Source organism: Diadema antillarum, unplaced genomic scaffold, assembly GCF_040938485.1.
Source record: "Diadema antillarum isolate AM-2024a unplaced genomic scaffold, OU_Dant_1.0 scf00000170, whole genome shotgun sequence".
Taxonomy (NCBI): Eukaryota; Metazoa; Echinodermata; class Echinoidea; order Diadematoida; family Diadematidae; genus Diadema; species Diadema antillarum.
The window spans coordinates 2905450-2930555 of NW_027271059.1; the positions used below are offsets into that span (position 1 = coordinate 2905450).

The following is a 25106-nucleotide window of genomic DNA, read 5'->3' on the forward strand; positions in this document are numbered from 1 at the left end:
GCAGTAGTGGCATGGTAAGTAAGTAGTAGTAGTAGTAATGATAATAATAATGTAATGTAAAGCACAACTTATCAGTTAATACAAATATTCACAGGCGCAAGCAGCTCCCACAATGTCACATCATTCACAAAGGGGCAGAATATCAATGATGATAATAATAATCATAATAATAACAGTAAAACAATGGAGATTTTCCATCTCAATTTTGTATTCTTCCCACTCAATAAGAATGAAAAGGATTCAAATACACGATACTGTGATAGGCCTGATAAATCCTCATTCGAATTCCGTGTCGTTCAATTCAAATTCAACAGCTATTTCAAAGCGTTCTAGCATATTTGTATAGGAGCATACGATTTAAGATCTGAACATTCAAATTCATTAATGTCTCCCACAATGTTCTTCCCAAAACATCTTTCAATGACTCAACCGAAGTTAACCAAAAAAAAAATATATTTCTTTCCACCTTCACTTCAAACACATGCCACAAAATTAACGCGTTGAAGTTTAGAACATTATTGAGTAATCGTCATGAAACAATCATAATGAAGATTAACAAGTAAAGGTTTCTAGATCCGAAGCAAGCAAGCACAAAAAAAAAGATCGAACAGATGTTGAATATTGCGGAAACGCAACAAATTATAAAGTGTCTATGCAACGAAGTGAATTCTATTATTTACTGTGAGAGAAAACGTATTAAAAGAACCTACTAATAAGCTTTTAAAGGATTGGGGTCTCAAGAAAAAGCAAAAATGGAGGTGTATAGACTGAGGGAAATTAACAGAGACATTCAATTAATGCCTGTACGTAGGAGTTAGCGTGAACATAATTCGCACTCATCATAGTAAGTATTATACCTGCACATCTTTCATATACTTGATTTCTTGTTGCAGAAAGGTGCCTGCAGCTGGTCTTGTATCTCTACGAAACGAACACACTGGAATGTGCCTGCCCGATCTCTTGCAGGTATACATAATGCACGGACCCTAGAAATAAAATAACTGTCGACTAAGAATGTATAATAGTGCGTGAGAAATTTTGTTAGAATAAATGTGACCGTGCACCTCAAGACGAACATAAAGTCGCACACACTGATTTTGCGTGAGGACTGAAAATAAGTGAAATGGGTCAACCTAGTCGAACTTGACTTTTTCATATTTTCTGAAAGAGCGGGTCTTCTTTTACATTATGCTAAAATTTGCTATCATAAAACGGGCAGGAAAGTGTGTTTTTTTAGCAGTTTATCTCGGACATTTGTGGTAGAATAGTGTGATTAGGTGTGTCTTTAGAATCCCTTTTTCATTTCTGAAAAACCTTGTCCACACTCTTCACTTTCAACTGCAATAACATTTGAAAGGATAGTGCTACTACTTTGAAAGTTGGCGTTAATTATGGACAGAATGTGTTAATGAGGCATGCTTAATTTCAGTTTAATCTAATAATCCCTTTATTGTTGTTACTCTGGTGGTTTACTTCCTGTTTTTTCCCATTCATCGCTCAGCCAGCACGGTTTGGTAAAGATTAAGCGCTTGAATAGACACTGCACTTCAGAGCCTCTTTTCTCAGTTCACACTTTTCCTGAGTTTGTGCTTTCTTTCCAATATTTAGATAGGTTAGGAGAGTCCATTTGATTTGAGTTATACATCATTTTAAAGCTTAAAGTCTGCTCTTTCAGAATATGGTCTTAATTAAAAATTCATGTCTGGCGACTTTTTGTTTGTTTTGAGGTGCAGTGTCACAAATTGTTCCATTGTTGAGCGTTGCCATGCAGGTATTTCGATGAGGGAATGCAATTAAAATGTCAGCAGTTCCGATACAGGTAGAGGCCAGACTTCAGCATAACGTAGAAGGAGACACTCACAGAAGAATACAATTTATAGTTTAATGTCAGTATCAAAACACATGTTACAAGTACCGCGAATCACAGCGTTGCTCTCTGCATATATCAAGTATTCTGAAATACATATCACAGATCAGAAATCCGGTAAATACGTAACATTGTCATCGTTATTTTATTATTATTATTATTATTATCATTATTATTATTATTATTATTATTATTATTATCACCATCATCATCATCATTATTATCATTATTATAATTATCTTTATTATTATTATTATCATCATCATCAACGTATAAAGATAGTAATACTATAACATAGTAGTAGTAGTAGTAGTGTAGTTGTGTTCATCACTAATAGTCGTATAGTATACCAATGATATTGCAATAAATTATATTCCTGAAGCGTTTGTCACGTGATGGGACTCGAGCCATTTTAAGACATGTATAACGTATGCAACTACAACCATATGATTGAGACGATAATGATCATATAAAATTAATCTTATACTTCTGTTGGCAGAATTAGTACTTAGGAAGCCTATGAGTACCTGTGGCTTCAATGAAACATGTTCTTCGATTAATCGGAAACTTCGCTTTGATAATTGGGTAAGAATTAAGAGATTACGGTGAGAGAAGGTTTTGCGTAATAGGAGAACAAGTTACCGTGATAGTGATCGTTGTTACCACATCGAATCGTACCGTTAACTCAAACCTGTACTTACGGCCTAATGTCTGTCTTGATCCTTTATATTCTTCAACAGTGAGATTATGTATCGTCCGAATGCATTTGCAGCACTCTGGCCAGCGGAGAGGTACGAGGTGAGTATACAGGCCTATAACATCATGTATTATGATTGTTCATCACCCAGACGGTTCTTTTCAGAGGTGATCACGCCGTCACTGTAATGCAGAAACAGTTTTGATATCTATTATTTTGTTCTTCTGCATGGATACTAAATAAAACTGTATAATTTTGATTCGATTGCGTCTGATAAGATAAGGGCTAGGAAAATATTACAAGAAATTACGCAAGATGATAATCCTTATTCATTTCGCTGAATAAATCGTTTCAGATTATTATTTTAGCACTTCTTTTCTGAGAATTGTATTTCATCGATCATCTAATATGTATTTCGATTCATGAATGTTTGATGATGATAGTATTAAAAAAAACACAAAATGAAATCAAATCAAATCTAGAAAAATCATTTCATTTACATTTCTATACAGTTTTGATTTTTTAAAGACTGTGTCGATAGTGTGGATAGTGTGGAATAGTGTTGATAGTGTGGAATAATGAAAGGTAATATTTTTCCTCTCCGTTTTCCTTCTCCACCTTTACACACACAAACTATAATCCCTGTACACAAACACACACACACACACACACACGCTCTCCAGGAACATCTAGCGCTCCAGCTGATAAAGATTAATGAGAAGGCTGCAAGAACTTTGAACAACACAGAACTGTCCAGGTAATGTTCCAGTTGTTTTATTCAGCATCACATTCTAGAAATTTGTTTCGGCAATCTGACACTTGTGTCAGATCACGAGTGCTTTACGGGAACCTCGTGGCCTTTGTATTAAGTTTATGGTGAATCCGGAATTCAGCATATGGAACGGGTTAATAGGCACCACCTGTGTGTTACATTTCATTTAAATATCTTATTATTGAAATGATAAGACAATCCAACAAATCATTGCATTCAATGGTCATCAACGGTGTCAGGGGGAACTTACTGCGCTACTTTACTCTAGTATAGATCACGTAAATAACACAGCGTGAAGATTTTTCTTTGAGTTCAAAAAGCAATAAACAAAAATTTAATTCCTCTACGGGTTCTATGTTTTCTGACAAATGTCATCATAACGCAATGCAACATAAATGAATTATCTGCTTATATACTTAAATCAAATATTCCACTGAATTTATTAGATTAAATCAAACTGATCAAACTCCCTGTTACAATTATACTACACTTATACTACTGCCTACGGAGCTTCTGTAACTATCAACTGTCAGACGTTATCTTGCCGAGTTCTGTGTCCGATGACGTCGCTGGAGGGCGCCCTCGTGCGTCTTGTAGATCGCTAGGGTGCAGCGTCGGTGCCGACGTCGACCAGTCTGGCCCGGCCAGTGATGACAGCGTCTCTGTTGACGACCGCGACTGTGTCACCGAGCAGCGGCTGGTCCCGGACTCGGCTCGTAGCAGTGCAACTGTCTCGGCTCGTAGCACTGCGGTTGCCTCAGCTCGTAGCTATGCGGCTGTCTCAGCTCGTAGCAATAGGCGGATGCGGCTGTAAATTTACAATTAACCATTACTAACACAATAATGTCCATCCATATTAACCCTACCTAGGCCGGGGGGGGGGGGGGGGAGGGCCTCCGAGCCCCCCCCCCCTCCCCCCCCCCCCCCTCGACGTACCGCGCGATGTATCGCTAACGCGAAAAGATATCGCCGCGACGTTTCATGACTTTTTTCTTTAGAGTCTCCCGCATCTTTTGACACCAAATTTGCGGTGCCTGGGCTCGCGGTTCCGAAGTTGCGCATAAATATTCACGTGCATGTCAGGCCAAAAATTTCTCAAAAACATGAATTTGTGTACAATTTCAAAGCAAACTGTGCTTACAGGCAAATTTCATAAAAGCATGATTATTTGGGGGTTTTATTGATTAAAATCAATTAGTAGCATATTTTCTAGGTTCGGAACAATGTCGCAGACAAGTTTCATCGAAAAAACAATGAAAAACATAAAGTCGAAAAAACAAAGAAATACATCAGAAATTAAAAAAAAACAATAAAATACTTAAGAAATTTTTCTGATGCCGCAATTTTTTTTCTCTTATATTTGCTCAGGACACTGAAAAGAATATTTACACAAAAAAATCGTCGGCGTTTTCACGAACCGACGCTATTTCGATTTTGGTCAAAATTTTCAAAATCGAGATATTGGTACCAAATGAAAGTGCTTTCAAAACTCTACCAAATCCCAAAATTTTAGATCACAAAATTAATTATTCTTAATTTTATCAAAGAAAGAAAAAAACGACGGTACTCGAAATATCGAGAAATTGAGAAAAAGGGGTTTCACGAACCGACGCAGTAAAGATACGCCGGTTCGTGAAACCCGAATTGCTAGGGTGAAGAGCAATGCGGGTTTCACGAACCGTCGCAGTTGCATTATTTTGAGCTTTGTTCAACTTACTGGCCTAGAATTAGGTTTTGGCCCTAATCCAGATCTCAGAGTGAGAACCAAACCATCTGAAAGATGAATGACGACCTAAGCCAGCCCACTGTCCACGAGTGAAGTGAATGGTAAGCTATAATCGTATTAAAATCATGCTCAAAATAACAGTTTCAGTTGGACTACCATAACCATTAATTGCGGTAGAGTGTAGTCCCATGTATTCAATCGCGTGATGCTTATGAAGCCTAGTCTGTAAACGCCATCCAATTTCAAATTAGATCCCAAATCATATTATTTATAGTTTCTTTTCAACTTATGTCGTTACTTCTGAGACTACTGAGTACTGTAGTCGTAACGTCTGTGTGCAAGACATGCAAGATGTCAAAGTCTCGAAGACACTCGATGGCTATGCCTTGACTTGAGTTGAAAATGAAATCATGAGATTGACAAAGTAGGCCTACTAAACTAAAAAAAAAGTAAAAAGTCTAAAAGTAAAACTCAAAGGAAGAGTAAAGAATAAAGTTAGACATGTTAGACTTTAACTTTCAAGTTTAACTATTAAGTCTAAGTTAAGACTTTACTTGTAATGCCAGTTACTAAAACTAAGATCAGCTGAAGTCTAAGACCAAGTCAAATTAACACAGAGTCTATAGTCTAGCTCTAGATCTACATCTAGACTAGTGGTAATAGTAGGTAGAGTCCACCCATTTTTTCCCCCAATTTTTACTTGTCCATTCCTGAAAAAGTTACTGGTCAGTGTCCAACAGTGATTTTTCCTGGTCAGGGACCGTCGGACCAGTGCCAGTGTGCAGCGTTGGTGTAGATGTCATCTATGACAGTATGTGGTCTAGTGATACTACCTAAACACTACGAGTAGTACTCTACAGGTTAGGTGGCTTTCCTGTACAGTGCAGTGTTATAGTATACTTGTGAATTCAGCCCTAGTACCGTACTGTGTGTAGATATGTGACATTATGTCTAACGTTAGTTCGAGTGGAGTACCTTTGAAGCACAGCGGTGGGGTTTTTTTTTCCCTAAAACTTGTGAATGCGGCCCAACCAAATGGCGTTTACATATTCACGCGTGATTGATAGTGATACAGTAGCGCTGTCGATTTCCACAGCATCCATACCCGGTACATAATCTTTTGTCCTTTCTTCTTTCCTTTTTTTCCCTTTGTTCTTTCACCCTTTTTATTCTTGGAATCGAAGGGCTTCTAAGAAATGTCCCTCGACTGATTTAACCAGGACTCTTGAGTCCTGGTAAACCTAACCTAACCGAGTAACCGTTAACATTTGTTAGGCCTAACATAACAGTAACACTGACTTAGCCCTGTATTGACTTTGTCTTTGGCCGACTTACTGAGATGGCGAGTCTAACTCTTTAACGTTAGTCTAAACGTAGTCGTTAGATCTGTCAGTGTCAGTGTCACCGGTTATTGTATATGGTGCCATCTCTAACGTACGTTAACAAGTTGATGTTAGTTATCTATGTCAACTTACTGAGTCAGTAATAGTGGTACTGTCATCCTGTTGGATATCGCCGCAATATCATCCGTGACGTGTTAATTTCGTGTCACAAAGACAAAAGTTGCCAAGATCTAATAGTATTAGATGTCTAGATCTAGATGTAGTCTAGATCTATAATATAAATTTTGTGAACCACTGGTAACTTAAAAGTGAAAGGTCTAGACTTCACTTAGTCTATAATTAGACCAGACATTCATGAGGCAAAGGCCTATTTAGTAGATCTATTCTTATTCTATTTTAACGTCAATTCCTACTAACTCGCCACGTGTTATTCCTAAGGCCAAGGACTTCCGGGTTAGTGATTTTTTTCTCATAAATACCAAACAGCAGACGTGTTTCATTTGCATTCTTGTGCAGACTTCATGAAAATATGTGCAGTATCAAAGAAATATGATGCACATGACAATGCCAGTGTTTTATAGGTGAATGGTTAATACCTTTAAAAGCTGAATGATAATGTAGAGTCTAGGTCTAATTAAGATGTTACAGTCTCTGATAAGAAACAGGTTTGATTGTCATAGACTGTTTCCCAAATGCAGGTACATGTAGTAATATTCAGCTATTTCAATGCAATGCCTTGTTTACAAATACATGTAGATTTATATTCATGTGAATGATAATTCAATTTCTACATGAGACATACCAAGTGCTAAACATAATATCTTGCATCAGTAAAATGTGTAAATGAAGAGACAATTTGAATATGCATCAAATACGAACAGCAGCATTTTTTTGACATTCTTTGATCCTGCATAGGCCTACCATTTTGTTTTATGTTTGATATAAATAGAGCAAAATAATTTCAACTTCAGTTTTGTTGGCTGATTTTTTTTTCTTCTCAAAATTAAAGTTGTATCTTGTGCCATGATGTTTGATTTTAATCAAAAGTTCTTAATTTCTTTCTTTTCTTTCAGATGACTGGTGCCATGTAGTAGCGAAGAACTGGACTGTCTCAGAAAAGAAAAGGAAAAGTACAGGGTCGTGTACATCACCAACGGATGTGAATACAATGGTAATGTAGAGTCTAGGTCTAATTAAGATGTTAAAGTCTCTGATAATAAACAAGTTTGATTGTCGTAGACTCTTTCCCAAATGCAATTAGTAATATTCAGCTTTTTCAAAGCAATGCCTTGTTTACAAGGACATGCAGATTTATTCATGTGAATAATAATTTAAATTCTACATGAGACTTACTAAGTGCTAGACATAAGATCTTGCATCATTAAAATATGTAAAAGGCGAGGCAATTTGAATATGCATCGAAAACAGCAGTATTTTTTTGACATTGTTTGATCCTGTATACCGTTTTGTTTTATGTTTAGTATAAATAGAGCAAAATAATTTCAACTACAGTTTAGTTGGCTGATTTCTTTTTCTCAAAATGAAAGTTGTATCTTGTATCATGATGTTTGATTTTAATTGAAAGTTCTTAATTTCTGTCTTTTCTTTCAGATGACTGATGCCATGCAGTAGCGAAGAGCTGGACTGTTTCAGAGAAGAAGAAAAAAGTACAGCATCGTGCTGATCATCAAGGAATGTGAATACAATGGCTCAGGAAAGAAGACAATCTACAGATAGGATAGAAGGGAGAAATTGGGATGAAGGGCGACAACATAAGGACGGTATATCTACAGTGAAATGTGATTGTAAAGTGGAAACATGAAAGGAGATCCTAAGATTGAAGGTGAAAACAAGGCATTCCATTCTGTGATGTCGTAATTACAATTTTGCTACACTTTAATAACACTACAGAGAGACATTTATATCAAGGAAAGCTTCATGTGGATATGGAATGTTAGATTTTTTTAAGTGTTCATTGGTATGTATTTCATGATAATAAATCTTGAAGGTTTTGTGTGGTAATCATAACCTTGTGATAAATCTTGATAGATTTCTAAGTGAACATTGGCAATATTTAGATGATGCTGTAATCAGATTAAGTTCTATTCTCCTTTATTCTTTTATTTATTATTTTGTTGTCTTCAACCCACTTTGAATGTGTCGCGTATGATTCTTATAAACATGGGAACATGCACTCCATGTAAATGATAGGACTTATAACAAATTGACATAATTATTCAACCATCATTGGACAGTTCTGTTATAAGATGTTCTTTATCTAACTAAAATTGTAAATTATGATACGTGTATGTTCCCATGCAAACTCACAACAAAATACAGAAATTTGATTTCTTTTAATAATAATTCATTATGTCTCTAAATTTACAATTAAAGAAAGTGATTGCAATAAGGATGTCAAACATCGTATATTAAAATAATAGATTATTCATTTGTCTCCATCCGTAGTAACGCATGCAACTGCAGTGTGCAGTTTGTAGGCTGCTGTGAAAAAAAAAAAAAATCACAGGCAGCCCAAGCAGGATTCGAACCACGACCTCTGGATTACTAGACCAGCGTCATAACCACTAGACCACCGGAGTGCCCTGGCGCTACCTTTACACATGAATAATTAAGTATAGAAGGGCTTGGGGGCGCTTCGAAGTTTACTGCTCTTATTAAATATGTACATGTCATTTGCAACTCAACTAAAGATGATTAAACACACTGAAGTTCTTACTTTAAATGATATTCATAATCTGTTTTTTTTTTCTTTAATAGCTTGGGATGTACACTTTATACACTGTATCGGTCTACATTTCGCCTACAATATGGAATTCTTTACTTCGAGACGTTTGTTTTTTAACAAACAAAAAATTAAGAGTCCTTTAAAGGTGCTGTAAAACAGTGGTGTTTGTTTGTTTGTTTGTTTGTTTTTTGGTGGGGGGGGGGAGTGGAGTCAAATTAGCCTTGGCCCCTCTCCGCCGTCTTTTTTTTTTCCTTTAGCTGCATATTTTTTAGTCATCACATGAAAATTCGTCTGCATCCACCCCGTAGTTTTGCTGATGACCTTTCTTTTTAATTATTTTAGCCACACACAATTTTAGCTGAATTTCCCCAACCCTCTTGTGAATTTGCTAGTACATGTACTAAAACACATTCTCAGAATGTGTTTATAGTACTGGTGGATTAAGGATTCACAGGGAGGGGGGGGGGGGGTCGGCCAAAATTTCTTTTTTCCCATATGTAACAAGCCTTCGGGGCGAAAGGCTGATATTATGGGCTTTCTACACACATTTTTAGATGCTAATTATTGGTTAACATGAGCATGATCATTTATGTTGTGATTAATTTGTTTCCTTATATATGTATGACTTCTATTAGAGACTTAATTGGCTTGGCACTCCTTACATCGACCTATTTTAGACACCCATTTCCCTCTCTCTCTCTCGTGCTTTTTCTCTACTGTCCTGTGAATAGTGTAACTACATGTACATGCAGTACCTCTTCTCTTTTGTATGATATACATCAAGTTTTTATCTGAGCATATGGGTGTTGCAGCACTCTCAAGCTTCATGCATATGCAGCAACATCTTTGTGTGGTCATATACATACATGTAGTTATGCTTGATATATTAATTTGAGAATGTTATTCTTTCTCTTGTATATGTTCCGTCCGCACTCTATAGATGTAAATGTACGATGTAAGATTTGGTGTGCATGTTCGAACTGTGTTCCTCTTTTTGTGAACACACAAGAACTGATATAATAATGAACTTGAATTACACATATTCTTGAATCTTGATTCCATCTCCATTTGCCATTAGATATGTATTGATTTATGGAGCTCTTCCACAATTGTTATCCTTCCCATTGTCATTACTCATCTCTGAATAATTCAAATTTGATATTCTATTGAGGACCTATGTTTCTTCGATTACATAATGTACCTCTTCAATATATTGCTGCAAAAGGCATAATAAAACATGACCATTATTATATATTTAAAATGAAGCTTGAAATTCTGATAGTGTCGATATTCATGTATTTTTAGGAGTTTATCAGTTTCGAAGAGTGCATGCAGGATGAGTTTATGTTTTTATATGATCAGGTGCAGCTATCATAGAATCTGTTGAGCAGGAAAGAGAAAGATAGAAAATGAGGAATTATGAGTGAATTCGCATGCGAGCCAAATGACGATAATGACACTGATAAAAATTGTGACAAAGTAAATGTCACAAATATGTGGAATAATAAGAAATAAAGAAATTAATATATTATTTCAGAGAAAGAAATAACAGAGTGCATGCATGAGTATGAAAGATGAGTAAATACAAGTAATTACGAGACATGAAACTCGTCACTTTAAAGACGAGTTAGGTGATACGCTTGGCAAAGGGTCATCAGATATCGGTTATCCGTGATCGACAAAGAAAAGAATGCAATATAGCACCTGGAAGTTATAATGAGATACTTAGTTGAACTTTTTTGGGCCTACATTATTCAGATCACATTTGTTTTTCTGTCACACAAACTAGGTGGAAATTATGTGCGTGTGCGACTAAGTTGATTTACGGACTTTTTGAGTACGTACAGTGCATAAACTTAGACCCCGTTAACGGTGCGGGGCTGGGCGGAGCCGCGGCCGCGGCCAACCTCAATTGCGAGGCCGAGCCCCGCAATTTAGTCCGTTTACACTGCCGGACTCGACCGCGCTTTTGATTCAAACCTTTTATTATTTTGTCGTAGTGGCGCTCTACTTGTAAACAAACGCAATTTGGTATTGTCTGGTTTTCAGATCCTTTGCCAACTGAATTCCGTGGCGACGAAGTCGCCGTTCGGGCAAAGGCTTTTGCCGAAGGAGAAAATCCTTTGCAGGACAAAACCACCTTCAACTATACTAGTTTTCGACGTTGCAGTGGTTAATATCCTGAATAGCGAAATAGTACAGGCGAAGGTTTGGAAGCCAGACTAGAAATGGCCGCGCATTTAGCCCAGTTTGCGTTTACACTGAGAAAAAGGCCGGGCGCGACCGCGGCTCGGCCGCGGCCGAGACCACCTCCAGAGCGTGGCCTAATGCGAGGCCAAATTTGGCCCCGCATTTGGCCTTTTGCGCGATTACACCGAAATGAAGGTGGGCTCGGCGCGGCCGAGCCTCACACTGTAAACGGGGTCCAAGGGATCCTCGGCACGTACAAATAAAACATGACAATTAAGTGTTTATAACCATCCTGGCTTTAACAGTGGCCTTTTAAAACATGACCTTTGACCATTATTTACATAACCAATATGACTCCCTCTAATCTTGCTATCATAATGATCAGTTCAGAGAGCTCTTACAGCTATATACAAGCCTGTGAGATTTATCAGCAGTAAAACCAATGAAGCCTCCGATACAAAACAAGGGATACAGAGCAAGTGAGTCTGTTTACATGAGAATGTGATTTATCCTGGACGAAAGTGATACCTCAATTAAAGAGAAAAGGGCAAAAGAAAAACGGGCCAAACGTACGGCTCCAGCGAAAGAGACATCGCCTTTAACCATGTAACTATAGGTCTCCTCCAACTAAGAGTACACTTTGAACGAAAGCTTATACGTGAATGATAATTTATGACGATCTCACGTGATCGACACACATTCAAAGGGGAGAGTTAGAAGTGGAAGGAGTGCTTAATCGTGTCATTAATAATTCCTAATCAATGACACCCCTACTATAGGCATATCATAATTTCTCATCTAAAATCAATGGCCTATAGGACTCATGCACCATTGCTTGTATCTTGCATAAACTTTGTTTTTTAAGCTTTGAGTGAAACGTGTCATAACATAACTCTGTAATTCCATCAGCAGTGATTGACATGATAAAGAAGAGAGATATATCACCGTATTGAACGCTTAGAACCTAAGGGGGGGGGGTATTATAGCATGATACTCGGTTCTTTACTGCCCAGATGCCAACAACACCCATCACCCACGGCCACGCATAGAGAAACAACCATGGCGAAAATAAAACTTTCCTTTCTCATAGGCAGAATGACACAGAACCCCGTCAAACACACTTCACTTTTATTGGCAGGGATGGACATGAAAAAATTCATTACTAATACTAAACAGCGTATGCATTCCATTCATGTGGCGCGAGATACCTCTATAGCAACATAAAGCCTGTCTTCAACTCCGTTGGTCGAACAATGACAACTTGAAATTTCAAAGAGATGAGTGAGACGCTATATTCACCTGGCCTAGAGTTAATTTATTCAGTTCTCATTCCTACTTCAAGTTGGGTTATGTTAGTGTAATCATTCCCATCTGCAGTATAACAAAACCAAAGTGAGGGAAAAGGGGAGAGAAAAACGAGAGGTGGCAGAAGTAAAACTGCATGCACAACTGCAATCCATATCATTGCGTGTGACAAGTGAAGCAAAGGTATTAGTTGTTTAGCAGTGTTTTATGAGCATAAACAGGCAAATAGACAGACAATGTCAAATATAAAAACCATCAATTTAATGTCAGAGAAGATGGTAAACAAGATGCATTGAAACTGTAACTAAATCGCTGCTCTTCGACTCGGTCAAGGAACGTCCAACTTTATATTCAAAAAAAAAAATGTTAGGGGAAAGAAACAAATTTAGATATAACATTCGTAAATTAAAAACAAGAAAAAGAAAATGTCCACGTCAGGATTTTAAAAAACGCCGCACGCCGCATTATATTTAAGATGGGAATACGGTGTTGATGCAAAGGTCCAATGATTGTCTCATTACTTTAAAAGCAATCTATGGTTCCCTTACCATCACCAGTACCACACCACAATGACGTCTCTAAAATCAATGGTAGCACATTTATCATTGCATCGTGTATTAACTCCCTTTTCCTAAACTACCAGTGGAACGTGTCATATTATAGTGTGTATTTCGATCAGTAGTGATTGACTTTAAAGAAGAAAGATAATGCAAAAAATTGAACGCTTACCACATTGCTTATAGGGCTATTCCAGTTTGGTACTGATCTGTTCTATTCTCCAAGATGCCAGCAACATATATAGTCCATGGGCCAAGACGCGAAAAATGGGTTGTTGGTACCATCTGAGGTGGCACAACCTTTTTGGTGTCATTTTGTTTGTCGGGCATAGATATGCTTATCAAGCTATGATAGCATTTCCAAATGAGTAGCTTAGTCATAATAAATGAATTTTTAACCAATTTGGTCTCGTATTTATATCCCTATACTTCTGAATCGAAACTAAACCGCTATACAAAGAAGAGCACTGCCTTCTGTATGCCCACAGGTGTTCTGTTGTAAACGCGGTGCGCTTAGTCTTTATTCAAGGCAGCGAAGGGAATATCCAAAGGGTTATGATGTCCACAGCTGTCACGCGGTGCGCTTAGTTCTTTATCTAGACCAATGTACCGTTATCATATCTAAAGTTCCTCATAAAAGGGATTATCTATACTGTTTTTATACCACCCTATCAACAAATACATCAGTTTTAAACAAAAATCACTCTGTTCATTTACAATGTTATTTATTATAATGTATTGTAGTGTACCGGTACATTGTTTTTGCATTATCTTTCATTGTTGGAGGGAAATAAAGCGACATTGGCGTGGTATCAGCGTTTTCACCGTAGCGTTTTCGCCGGAAAATGATATATAATTGAAAGATACGGTAAAATTCACGAGGAATTGCTTTTGTTGTTGTTGTTGTTTTTAGATAAAAGGGTATACACTGTATCATACGCTTTGGATATTCCCTTCGCCGTCTAGAATAAAGACTAAGCGCTGTGGACGTCATAACCTTTGGATATTCCCTTCGCTGCCTTGAATTAAGACCAAGCGCACCGCGTTTACAACAGAACACCTGTGAACATACCATAGAGCTGCATTTTACAGCTCTATGGAACATACAGAAGACAGTGCTCTTCTTTGTATGGCGGTTAGTTTCGATTCAGAAGTATAGGGATATAACAACGAGACCAAATTGGTTCAAAATTCATTTACTATGACTAAGCTACTCATTTGGAAATGCTATCATAGCTTGATAAGCATATCTATGCCCGACAAACAAAATGACACCAAAAAGGTTTTGCCACCTCAGATGGTACCAATATCTGGCCTGGCCCATGGACTAATATCACCTATGGCTAACTAGTGAAACAGCCATGACGAAAATAAACGACAGAGAACCCCGTCATAATCACTACACTTGGAAAGGTGTTGCCCGAAATTCCTCATTATGAAGCAATATCAAGTCACTTCCTTCCCTGCCTGTCTTTAACTTCGTTATTTGGTCAAACAATAACAACCTGGAATTCCAAAGAGATAAGCGAGACGCCATGCACCTGGACTAGAGTTAATTAATTCAGTTCCCATTCATGTTAGTTATGTAAACGTACACGTTCCTAAATATCCTGCTACAGTATAACAAGAACAAATGAAGAGAAAAGGAAAGAGAAAACGAATGGTGGCAAGCGGGGTACTGTGTCAAGGGGCAATTTACAACATTACGTGTGACAAAATTAATGAAGCAAACCCAACCTCCAAACTCCAATGCAAAACAAGGGAAATAGAGTAGCTGTGTTCATGACATAAGAGTGAAGCTGAACTGCAGAAAAAAAAGAAAAAAAGAAATAAAAGGGAAAAGTCCTGCGGGACTCGATTAACTTCTCTCCTTCCGGTCGGGCATTATAAACACGCAGCGTGCTAAGCGATTCTGCCACACGGAAGATCCGATGATCTTGTGCGAAACTTAAATCTATCTATGTATGCTATACACAACACAAATTTACATTGATATTCAGTTTTTTGGCTATATACGTCAAGTGACTGATAGCGCTATTCAACTTCCCACGAGTGGCCGCGTGGATTCGATCAATATACAGTTACAAAGATAAATCGGGAATCGTTTCAACCAGATTCCATTCTCATTTTCAGTGATCGACAACGAAAATAATGTTAAGTAGCGACTTGAAGTAATATTGAGAAATATTCGTGAAGTCCAATTCTTTATACAGTCCTACATAATTCAGATGAAATTGTTTCTGTCATGCAACTAATTGAAAATTTCGTGTGGTGTCGGCGTGTTCAAGTAAGTTGATTGGAAAGGATATGTGAATAAATATTTACCAATAGGTCTTTTTATTGTAAAAAAAAAAATCAAACATGGCCATGCGGTATTTTAAGAGTCATCTTCACTTTAACATTTGTAATTTCAAGTCCAAGTTGCCTGTCAAAGCAATGTGGTCTCCAACACAAAACAAAGGGATATTGTGTGTGTCTGTGTGTGTGTGTGTGTACGTTTACATGAAAACGTGATTTCTACATGGACGAAGGTGAATACTCCATAAAAGAAAAAAAGCAAAAGATATAAGTATTTTGTTTCGTGCTCCTTTGGGGTTCGAACCCGTACGTGTGCAACATCACGTCTCTTGTGACGTCGCCTTTATCCTCTCGGCCATGTACGTCTTGACGAGAAAATTTGAGGAACGTAAGCTTATAATGTGAAAGATGATTCAGGAATCGTTTAGTCCACATTCCATTCTCATTTTCAGTTTTTAGCTGCAAAATTATCAACCTGATGAGGAGATTTGAAAAAATAAAATGCATGATTACTGCAGCTTATTGTCTGAGCTACCACATACTTAAGTTTGAGAGGAAATGGAGCAAAATCAGCTGAAATAAAGGTGCTTAAACGTTGTCAAGTCAATGCATGGTTTAAAAAAAAATCACCTCCCATAGACATAACACGTCAACTTGTCTGATTTTGAGTCTTTACCTTTAATCACAATTTGAAGTATGATGGTAAGTCTTCTCGAACTAAGAGTGTGGAACGGAAGCTTCTACGTGAAAGACGAATCATGACGATCACCCGTGACCGACACATCTTCAAAGGGATCAGTTATTAGAGGTGGAAGCCCTCGTGCCAAGATATTGTCTCAGCAATTCCAAAGCAATGATACCCTTACATTTAGGTATACCATAATTTCCCTCTGAAATCATTGGTATTATTCATGTACAATTGCTTGCCTTGTCTATAAACTTTGCTTTACAAACTTTCAGTGAAAGGTGTCATAACATAATTCTGTAACTCCATTAGCAGTGATTGACTACATAAATAAAGATATATCAAATTGAACGCTTAGCGCGTATAACTAAGGGGGATTTTAGCCTGATGCTGTGCTATTCACTGCTCAGATACCAACAATACTCATCACCTACGGTTACGTATAGAGAAATAGCCATGACGAAAATAAGGTTTTCCTTTTCTTTGGCAGATAGACACACAACCCCTTTGAACACACTATAATTGACAAGGAGGGACATGAAAAGTTCATTACTACTACTAAACAGTGATGCCTTCTAATCATGTGGCACAAGATACCTCTATAGCAACATAAAACCTGTCTACAATTCCGTTATTGGGTCAAACAATAACAACTTGAATTTGAAAGAGACGAGCGAGACGCCATACACCTGGCCTAGAGTTAATTTATTCAGTTGCCATTCCTGCTCCGGTTGTGTTATGTAAATTATTTTCCGACCTGTCTTGTGCAGTGTAACAGGAACAAACGTAGAGAAAAGGAAAGAGAAAACGAAAGGTGGCAAGCGGGACACTGTATACCAAGGGCAATTTACAACATTACGTATGATAAATGAAGCAAATCCAACCTCCAGCCTCCGACAAAAAAAAAGGGGGAACTTGAGTGACTGTGTGTCGTGGGGTAATGACATCGGAATGAAGCTGAACTGCCAAAAGAAAAACAAAGAAAGAGAGAGAAAAAAATAATAGCGTCCTGCGGGTCTCAAACATCTCGTCCTAAGGTGGTGTGTAATGACCATGCAGCGCGCCAAGTGACTATAAAGCCACACGGCTGTCCCGAAGATTGGATGTGAAATTTATATCTTTATACCATATACAACATGAAAAAGTTCATTACTACCACTAAACAGTGATGCCTTCCACTCATGTGGCACAAGATACCTCTATAGTAACATAAAACCTGTCTACAACTCCGTTATTAGGTCAAACAATAACAATCTGGAATTTCAAAGAGATGAGCGAGACGCCATACACCTGGACTAGAGTTAATCAATTCAGCTCCCATTCCTGCAAGTTATTTAAACGTACATGTTCCTACCTATCCTGCTACAGTATAACAATAACCAATGAAGAGAAAAGGAAAGAGCAAACGAAAGGTGGCAAGCGGGACACCCGTGACCGACACATCTTCAAAGGGATCAGTTATTAGAGGTGGAAGCCCTCGTGCCAAGATATTGTCTCAGCAATTCCAAAGCAATGATACCCTTACATTTAGGTATACCATAATTTCCCTCTGAAATCATTGGTATTATTCATGTACAATTGCTTGCCTTGTCTATAAACTTTGCTTTACAAACTTTCAGTGAAAGGTGTCATAACATAATTCTGTAACTCCATTAGCAGTGATTGACTACATAAATAAAGATATATCAAATTGAACGCTTAGCGCGTATAACTAAGGGGGATTTTAGCCTGATGCTGTGCTATTCACTGCTCAGATACCAACAATACTCATCACCTACGGTTACGTATAGAGAAATAGCCATGACGAAAATAAGGTTTTCCTTTTCTTTGGCAGATAGACACACAACCCCTTTGAACACACTATAATTGACAAGGAGGGACATGAAAAGTTCATTACTACTACTAAACAGTGATGCCTTCTAATCATGTGGCACAAGATACCTCTATAGCAACATAAAACCTGTCTACAATTCCGTTATTGGGTCAAACAATAACAACTTGAATTTGAAAGAGACGAGCGAGACGCCATACACCTGGCCTAGAGTTAATTTATTCAGTTGCCATTCCTGCTCCGGTTGTGTTATGTAAATTATTTTCCGACCTGTCTTGTGCAGTGTAACAGGAACAAACGTAGAGAAAAGGAAAGAGAAAACGAAAGGTGGCAAGCGGGACACTGTATACCAAGGGCAATTTACAACATTACGTATGATAAATGAAGCATATCCAACCTCCAGCCTCCGACAAAAAAAAAGGGGGAACTTGAGTGACTGTGTGTCGTGGGGTAATGACATCGGAATGAAGCTGAACTGCCAAAAGAAAAACAAAGAAAGAGAGAGAAAAAAATAATAGCGTCCTGCGGGTCTCAAACATCTCGTCCTAAGGTGGTGTGTAATGACCATGCAGCGCGCCAAGTGACTATAAAGCCACACGGCTGTCCCGAAGATTGGATGTGAAATTTATATCTTTATACCATATACAACATGAAAAAGTTCATTACTACCACTAAACAGTGATGCCTTCCACTCATGTGGCACAAGATACCTCTATAGTAACATAAAACCTGTCTACAACTCCGTTATTAGGTCAAACAATAACAATCTGGAATTTCAAAGAGATGAGCGAGACGCCATACACCTGGACTAGAGTTAATCAATTCAGCTCCCATTCCTGCAAGTTATTTAAACGTACATGTTCCTACCTATCCTGCTACAGTATAACAATAACCAATGAAGAGAAAAGGAAAGAGCAAACGAAAGGTGGCAAGCGGGACACCCGTGACCGACACATCTTCAAAGGGATCAGTTATTAGAGGTGGAAGCCCTCGTGCCAAGATATTGTCTCAGCAATTCCAAAGCAATGATACCCTTACATTTAGGTATACCATAATTTCCCTCTGAAATCATTGGTATTATTCATGTACAATTGCTTGCCTTGTCTATAAACTTTGCTTTACAAACTTTCAGTGAAAGGTGTCATAACATAATTCTGTAACTCCATTAGCAGTGATTGACTACATAAATAAAGATATATCAAATTGAACGCTTAGCGCGTATAACTAAGGGGGATTTTAGCCTGATGCTGTGCTATTCACTGCTCAGATACCAACAATACTCATCACCTACGGTTACGTATAGAGAAATAGCCATGACGAAAATAAGGTTTTCCTTTTCTTTGGCAGATAGACACACAACCCCTTTGAACACACTATAATTGACAAGGAGGGACATGAAAAGTTCATTACTACTACTAAACAGTGATGCCTTCTAATCATGTGGCACAAGATACCTCTATAGCAACATAAAACCTGTCTACAATTCCGTTATTGGGTCAAACAATAACAACTTAAATTTGAAAGAGACGAGCGAGACGCCATACACCTGGCCTAGAGTTAATTTATTCAGTTGCCATTCCTGCTCCGGTTGTGTTATGTAAATTATTTTCCGACCTGTCTTGTGCAGTGTAACAGGAACAAACGTAGAGAAAAGGAAAGAGAAAACGAAAGGTGGCAAGCGGGGCACTGTATACCAAGGGCAATTTACAACATTACGTATGATAAATGAAGCAAATCCAACCTCCAGCCTCCGACAAAAAAAAGGGGAAACTTGAGTGACTGTGTGTCGTGGGGTAATGACATCGGAATGAAGCTGAACTGCCAAAAGAAAAACAAAGAAAGAGAGAGAAAAAAATAATAGCGTCCTGCGGGTCTCAAACATCTCGTCCTAAGGTGGTGTGTAATGACCATGCAGCGCGCCAAGTGACTATAAAGCCACACGGCTGTCCCAAAGATTGGATGTGAAATTTATATCTTTATACCATATACAACATGAAAAAGTTCATTACTACCACTAAACAGTGATGCCTTCCACTCATGATGTGGCACAAGATACCTCTATAGTAACATAAAACCTGTCTACAACTCCGTTATTAGGTCAAACAATAACAATCTGGAATTTCAAAGAGATGAGCGAGACGCCATACACCTGGACTAGAGTTAATCAATTCAGCTCCCATTCCTGCAAGTTATTCAAACGTACATGTTCCTACCTATCCTGCTACAGTATAACAATAACCAATGAAGAGAAAAGGAAAGAGCAAACGAAAGGTGGCAAGCGGGACACTGTAACAAGGGGCAATTTACAACAGTAAGTGTGACAAAATTAATGAAGCAAACCCAACCTCCAAACTCCAATGCAAAACAAGGGAAATAGAGTAGCTGTGTTCATGACATAAGAGTGAAGCTGAACTGCAGAAAAAAAAAAGAAAAAAAGAAATAAAAGGGAAAAGTCCTGCGGGACTCGATTAACTTCTCTCCTTCCGGTCGGGCATTATAAACACGCAGCGTGCTAAGCGATTCTGCCACACGGAAGATCCGATGATCTTGTGCGAAACTTAAATCTATCTATGTATGCTATACACAACACAAATTTACATTGATATTCAGTTTTTTGGCTGTATACGTCAAGTGACTGATAGCGCTATTTAACTTCCCACGAGTGGCCGCGTGGATTCGATCAATATACAGTTACAAAGATAAATCGGGAATCGTTTCAACCAGATTCCATTCTCATTTTCAGTGATCGACAACGAAAATAATGTTAAGTAGCGACTTGAAGTAATATTGAGAAATATTCGTGAAGTCCAATTCTTTATACAGTCCTACATAATTCAGATGAAATTGTTTCTGTCATGCAACTAATTGAAAATTTCGTGTGGTGTCGGCGTGTTCAAGTAAGTTGATTGGAAAGGATATGTGAATAAATATTTACCAATAGGTCTTTATATTGTAAAAAAAAAAAATCAAACATGGCCATGCGGTATTTTAAGAGTCATCTTCACTTTAACATTTGTAATTTCAAGTCCAAGTTGCCTGTCAAAGCAATGTGGTCTCCAACACAAAACAAAGGGATATTGTGTGTGTCTGTGTGTGTGTGTGTACGTTTACATGAAAACGTGATTTCTACATGGACGAAGGTGAATACTCCATGAAAGAAAAAAAGCAAAAGATATAAGTATTTTGTTTCGTGCTCCTTTGGGGTTCGAACCCGTACGTGTGCAACATCACGTCTCTTGTGACGTCGCCTTTATCCTCTCGGCCATGTACGTCTTGACGAGAAAATTTGAGGAACGTAAGCTTATAATGTGAAAGATGATTCAGGAATCGTTTGGTCCACATTCCATTCTCATTTTCAGTTTTTAGCTGCAAAATTATCAACCTGATGAGGAGATTTGAAAAAATAAAATGCATGATTACTGCAGCTTATTGTCTGAGCTACCACATACTTAAGTTTGAGAGGAAATGGAGCAAAATCAGCTGAAATAAAGGTGCTTAAACGTTGTCAAGTCAATGCATGGTTTAAAAAAAAAATCACCTCCCATAGACATAACACGTCAACTTGTCTGATTTTGAGTCTTTACCTTTAATCACAATTTGAAGTATGATGGTAAGTCTTCTCGAACTAAGAGTGTGGAACGGAAGCTTCTACGTGAAAGACGAATCATGACGATCACCCGTGACCGACACATCTTCAAAGGGATCAGTTATTAGAGGTGGAAGCCCTCGTGCCAAGATATTGTCTCAGCAATTCCAAAGCAATGATACCCTTACATTTAGGTATACCATAATTTCCCTCTGAAATCATTGGTATTATTCATGTACAATTGCTTGCCTTGTCTATAAACTTTGCTTTACAAACTTTCAGTGAAAGGTGTCATAACATAATTCTGTAACTCCATTAGCAGTGATTGACTACATAAATAAAGATATATCAAATTGAACGCTTAGCGCGTATAACTAAGGGGGATTTTAGCCTGATGCTGTGCTATTCACTGCTCAGATACCAACAATACTCATCACCTACGGTTACGTATAGAGAAATAGCCATGACGAAAATAAGGTTTTCCTTTTCTTTGGCAGATAGACATACAACCCCTTTGAACACACTATAATTGACAAGGAGGGACATGAAAAGTTCATTACTACTACTAAACAGTGATGCCTTCTAATCATGTGGCACAAGATACCTCTATAGCAACATAAAACCTGTCTACAATTCCGTTATTGGGTCAAACAATAACAACTTGAATTTGAAAGAGACGAGCGAGACGCCATACACCTGGCCTAGAGTTAATTTATTCAGTTGCCATTCCTGCTCCGGTTGTGTTATGTAAATTATTTTCCGACCTGTCTTGTGCAGTGTAACAGGAACAAACGTAGAGAAAAGGAAAGAGAAAACGAAAGGTGGCAAGCGGGGCACTGTATACCAAGGGCAATTTACAACATTACGTATGATAAATGAAGCAAATCCAACCTCCAGCCTCCGACACAAAAAAGGGGGAACTTGAGTGACTGTGTGTCGTGGGGTGATGACATCGGAATGAAGCTGAACTGCCAAAAGAAAAACAAAGAAAGAGAGAGAAAAAAAAATAATAGCGTCCTGCGGGTCTCAAACATCTCGTCCTAAGGTGGTGTGTAATGACCATGCAGCGCGCCAAGTGACTATAAAGCCACACGGCTGTCCCAAAGATTGGATGTGAAATTTATATCTTTATACCATATACAACATGAAAAAGTTCATTACTACCACTAAACAGTGATGCCTTCCACTCATGATGTGGCACAAGATACCTCTATAGTAACATAAAACCTGTCTACAACTCCGTTATTAGGTCAAACAATAACAATCTGGAATTTCAAAGAGATGAGCGAGACGCCATACACCTGGACTAGAGTTAATCAATTCAGCTCCCATTCCTGCAAGTTATTTAAACGTACATGTTCCTACCTATCCTGTTACAGTATAACAATAACCACTGAAGAGAAAAGGAAAGAGCAAACGAAAGGTGGCAAGCGGGACACTGTAACAAGGGGCAATTTACAACATTAAGTGTGACAAAATTAATGAAGCAAACCCAATCTCCAAACTCCAATACAAAACAAGGGAAATAGAGCAGCCGTGTTCACGGGTTACGTACACTTGATAAAATAATATGATAAATATGATAAAAAAAAAGAAAAAGAAAGAACGGGAAAAGTCCTGCGGGAGTCGAACTTCTCTCCTTCCGGTATGGCGTTATGAACACCCAGCGCGCTAAGCGATTACGCCATACGGCTGTCCTGAAGATCGAATGAGAAACTTAAATGTATAATAACACTGTCGTTATAGCGTTGACTTGTGATGGCGCTATTCAACTTCCCACAAGTGGCCGCGTGGATTCGACCAATATCCAGTTGCAAAGAACAATCGGGAATTGTTCCGTACAGATTGCATTCTCATTTTCAGTTTTTAACTACAAAATTGTCGACCTAATGAGGAGATTTGAAAATATAAAATACATGATGACTGCAGCTTGTTGTCTGAGCTACAACATACGTAAGTTTCAGAGGAAATGGAGCAAAATCAGCTGAGATTAAGGTGCTTAAACGTTGTCAAGTCAATGCATGGTTTTTAAAAAAATCACCTCCCATAGACATAACACGTAAACTTGTCCGATTTTGTGTCTTTACTTTTAATCACAATTTAAAGTATGATGACGTCATCAAATTTCAAAACCATGACATGGACTTGAAAGGGAAATGTTCAAAGTAAAACATATCTGAATTTGGGGTAATATTAAGCTTAAACAATAGAGATACGAGTAAATGAATGTCAGAAACAGTACCTCAAAAAAATTAATTCCACTTTTTTGATTTCAGATGATGATATGATGACGTCATGAGTTTTCCTGGCAATATTGGTACTTGAAACGTTATTTCCAATTCATATGCTTTTGTAATATGCAAGAGAAATATAGGGTCAATGGACGATTTAAAGAGCTATGGCGAAATAAACAAAGACATGTTTTTTCACTATATTTGCAGAAAGACGCGCGCGCGGAATTTCAACTTTGACGCCAGTGCATTCCTTTGTTATAGGTCAAAATCGATCGGAAATCAATGAATATTGTTACTCAAAGTATCAGAAATCCAAATCGGTCAAAAAAATTGCATTTTCATGTTAGTTACGCCCTCTGCGCGCGAAATTGCGCGGACGGACGCGCACGCGAGAAAATGTTTGAAACGCTTAAAATTGTCTGAAACTTCGAGATTTCCCATTGGGAAGTCGTTTAGAGCCTTTTAAAATTTTGACGCGCGCAAACGCGCGCGTAATGATGACCTGGGTAACTAGCGTTAAAATGTAAGATAGAGCGTGACCTGAACTTTATGTCCACCGAAAATGATACAGAAATGATATCTAGTTATGAAGTTATGATCGATCATGTGACAAGGTCCGAAAATCACAAAATGGCGCCTAGATGACGTCATAGATATGTTACTGTCATGAAAACCTTATTGTGGCTAGATATTGTTATGAGACATGTTGACTGAAAATGTCATGTTATTCCGTAATGTCATTGTTGAGATATTGACGACACAAAATGTGGCAGAAAGAAGAACGAGACATGAAAACTCGTCACATTGAGGACGAGTTAGGTGATACGCTTGTGGTCATCAGATGACGGTCATCTGCGATCGACAAAGAAAAGAATGTGATATAGGCACCTTGAAAATATATTGAGCGTGCATGCCAAACCGTTTCTGTAACCACTCGGCCACGGGTCATCCACGGAAATGGTAAGACAAAAAAAAATACACACAACAATGTATAGATATAACAGGGGGAAAGTCAATGCCCACTTAACTATTAAACGTGGCCGTGTGAACATCTATTGCATTGCTAGACGGAAAAGCGGCCTTGTAACGACTGAGGTCGCTATGCCATTTCTGGCAACTTGGGAAAAATACGTCCCGCAGACATAAAACCTATAATCGGCTGGTTTTTGATACCTTGCCTTTAATCACGCACGTGTGCAACCTTACGTCTCTGAGACGTCGCCTTTAACCTCTCAGTCATACGTCTCGACGAGAAAATATGAGGAACGT

The 25106-nt window shown here is 38.1% G+C and overlaps 1 protein-coding gene and 1 long non-coding RNA gene across 2 annotated transcripts in view; both read left to right on the forward strand.

Annotated features, from left to right (window-relative positions):
* Nucleotides 1-25106, forward strand: part of LOC139722678 (epithelial sodium channel subunit alpha-like) — an 88167-nt gene that overhangs the window by 44318 nt on the left and 18743 nt on the right. Inside the window, exons 10-12 of the mRNA XM_071633971.1 lie at nt 894-966; nt 2608-2665; nt 3248-3321. Of these exons, the coding sequence (XP_071490072.1) occupies nt 894-966; nt 2608-2665; nt 3248-3321 (205 nt within the window). The remainder of the gene's footprint in view (nt 1-893; nt 967-2607; nt 2666-3247; nt 3322-25106) is intronic.
* LOC139722737 (uncharacterized) lies at nt 5034-8242 on the forward strand. The gene is made up of 3 exons (XR_011710303.1): nt 5034-5163; nt 7479-7576; nt 8017-8242. It is a non-coding gene; the product is annotated as an uncharacterized lncRNA (long non-coding RNA).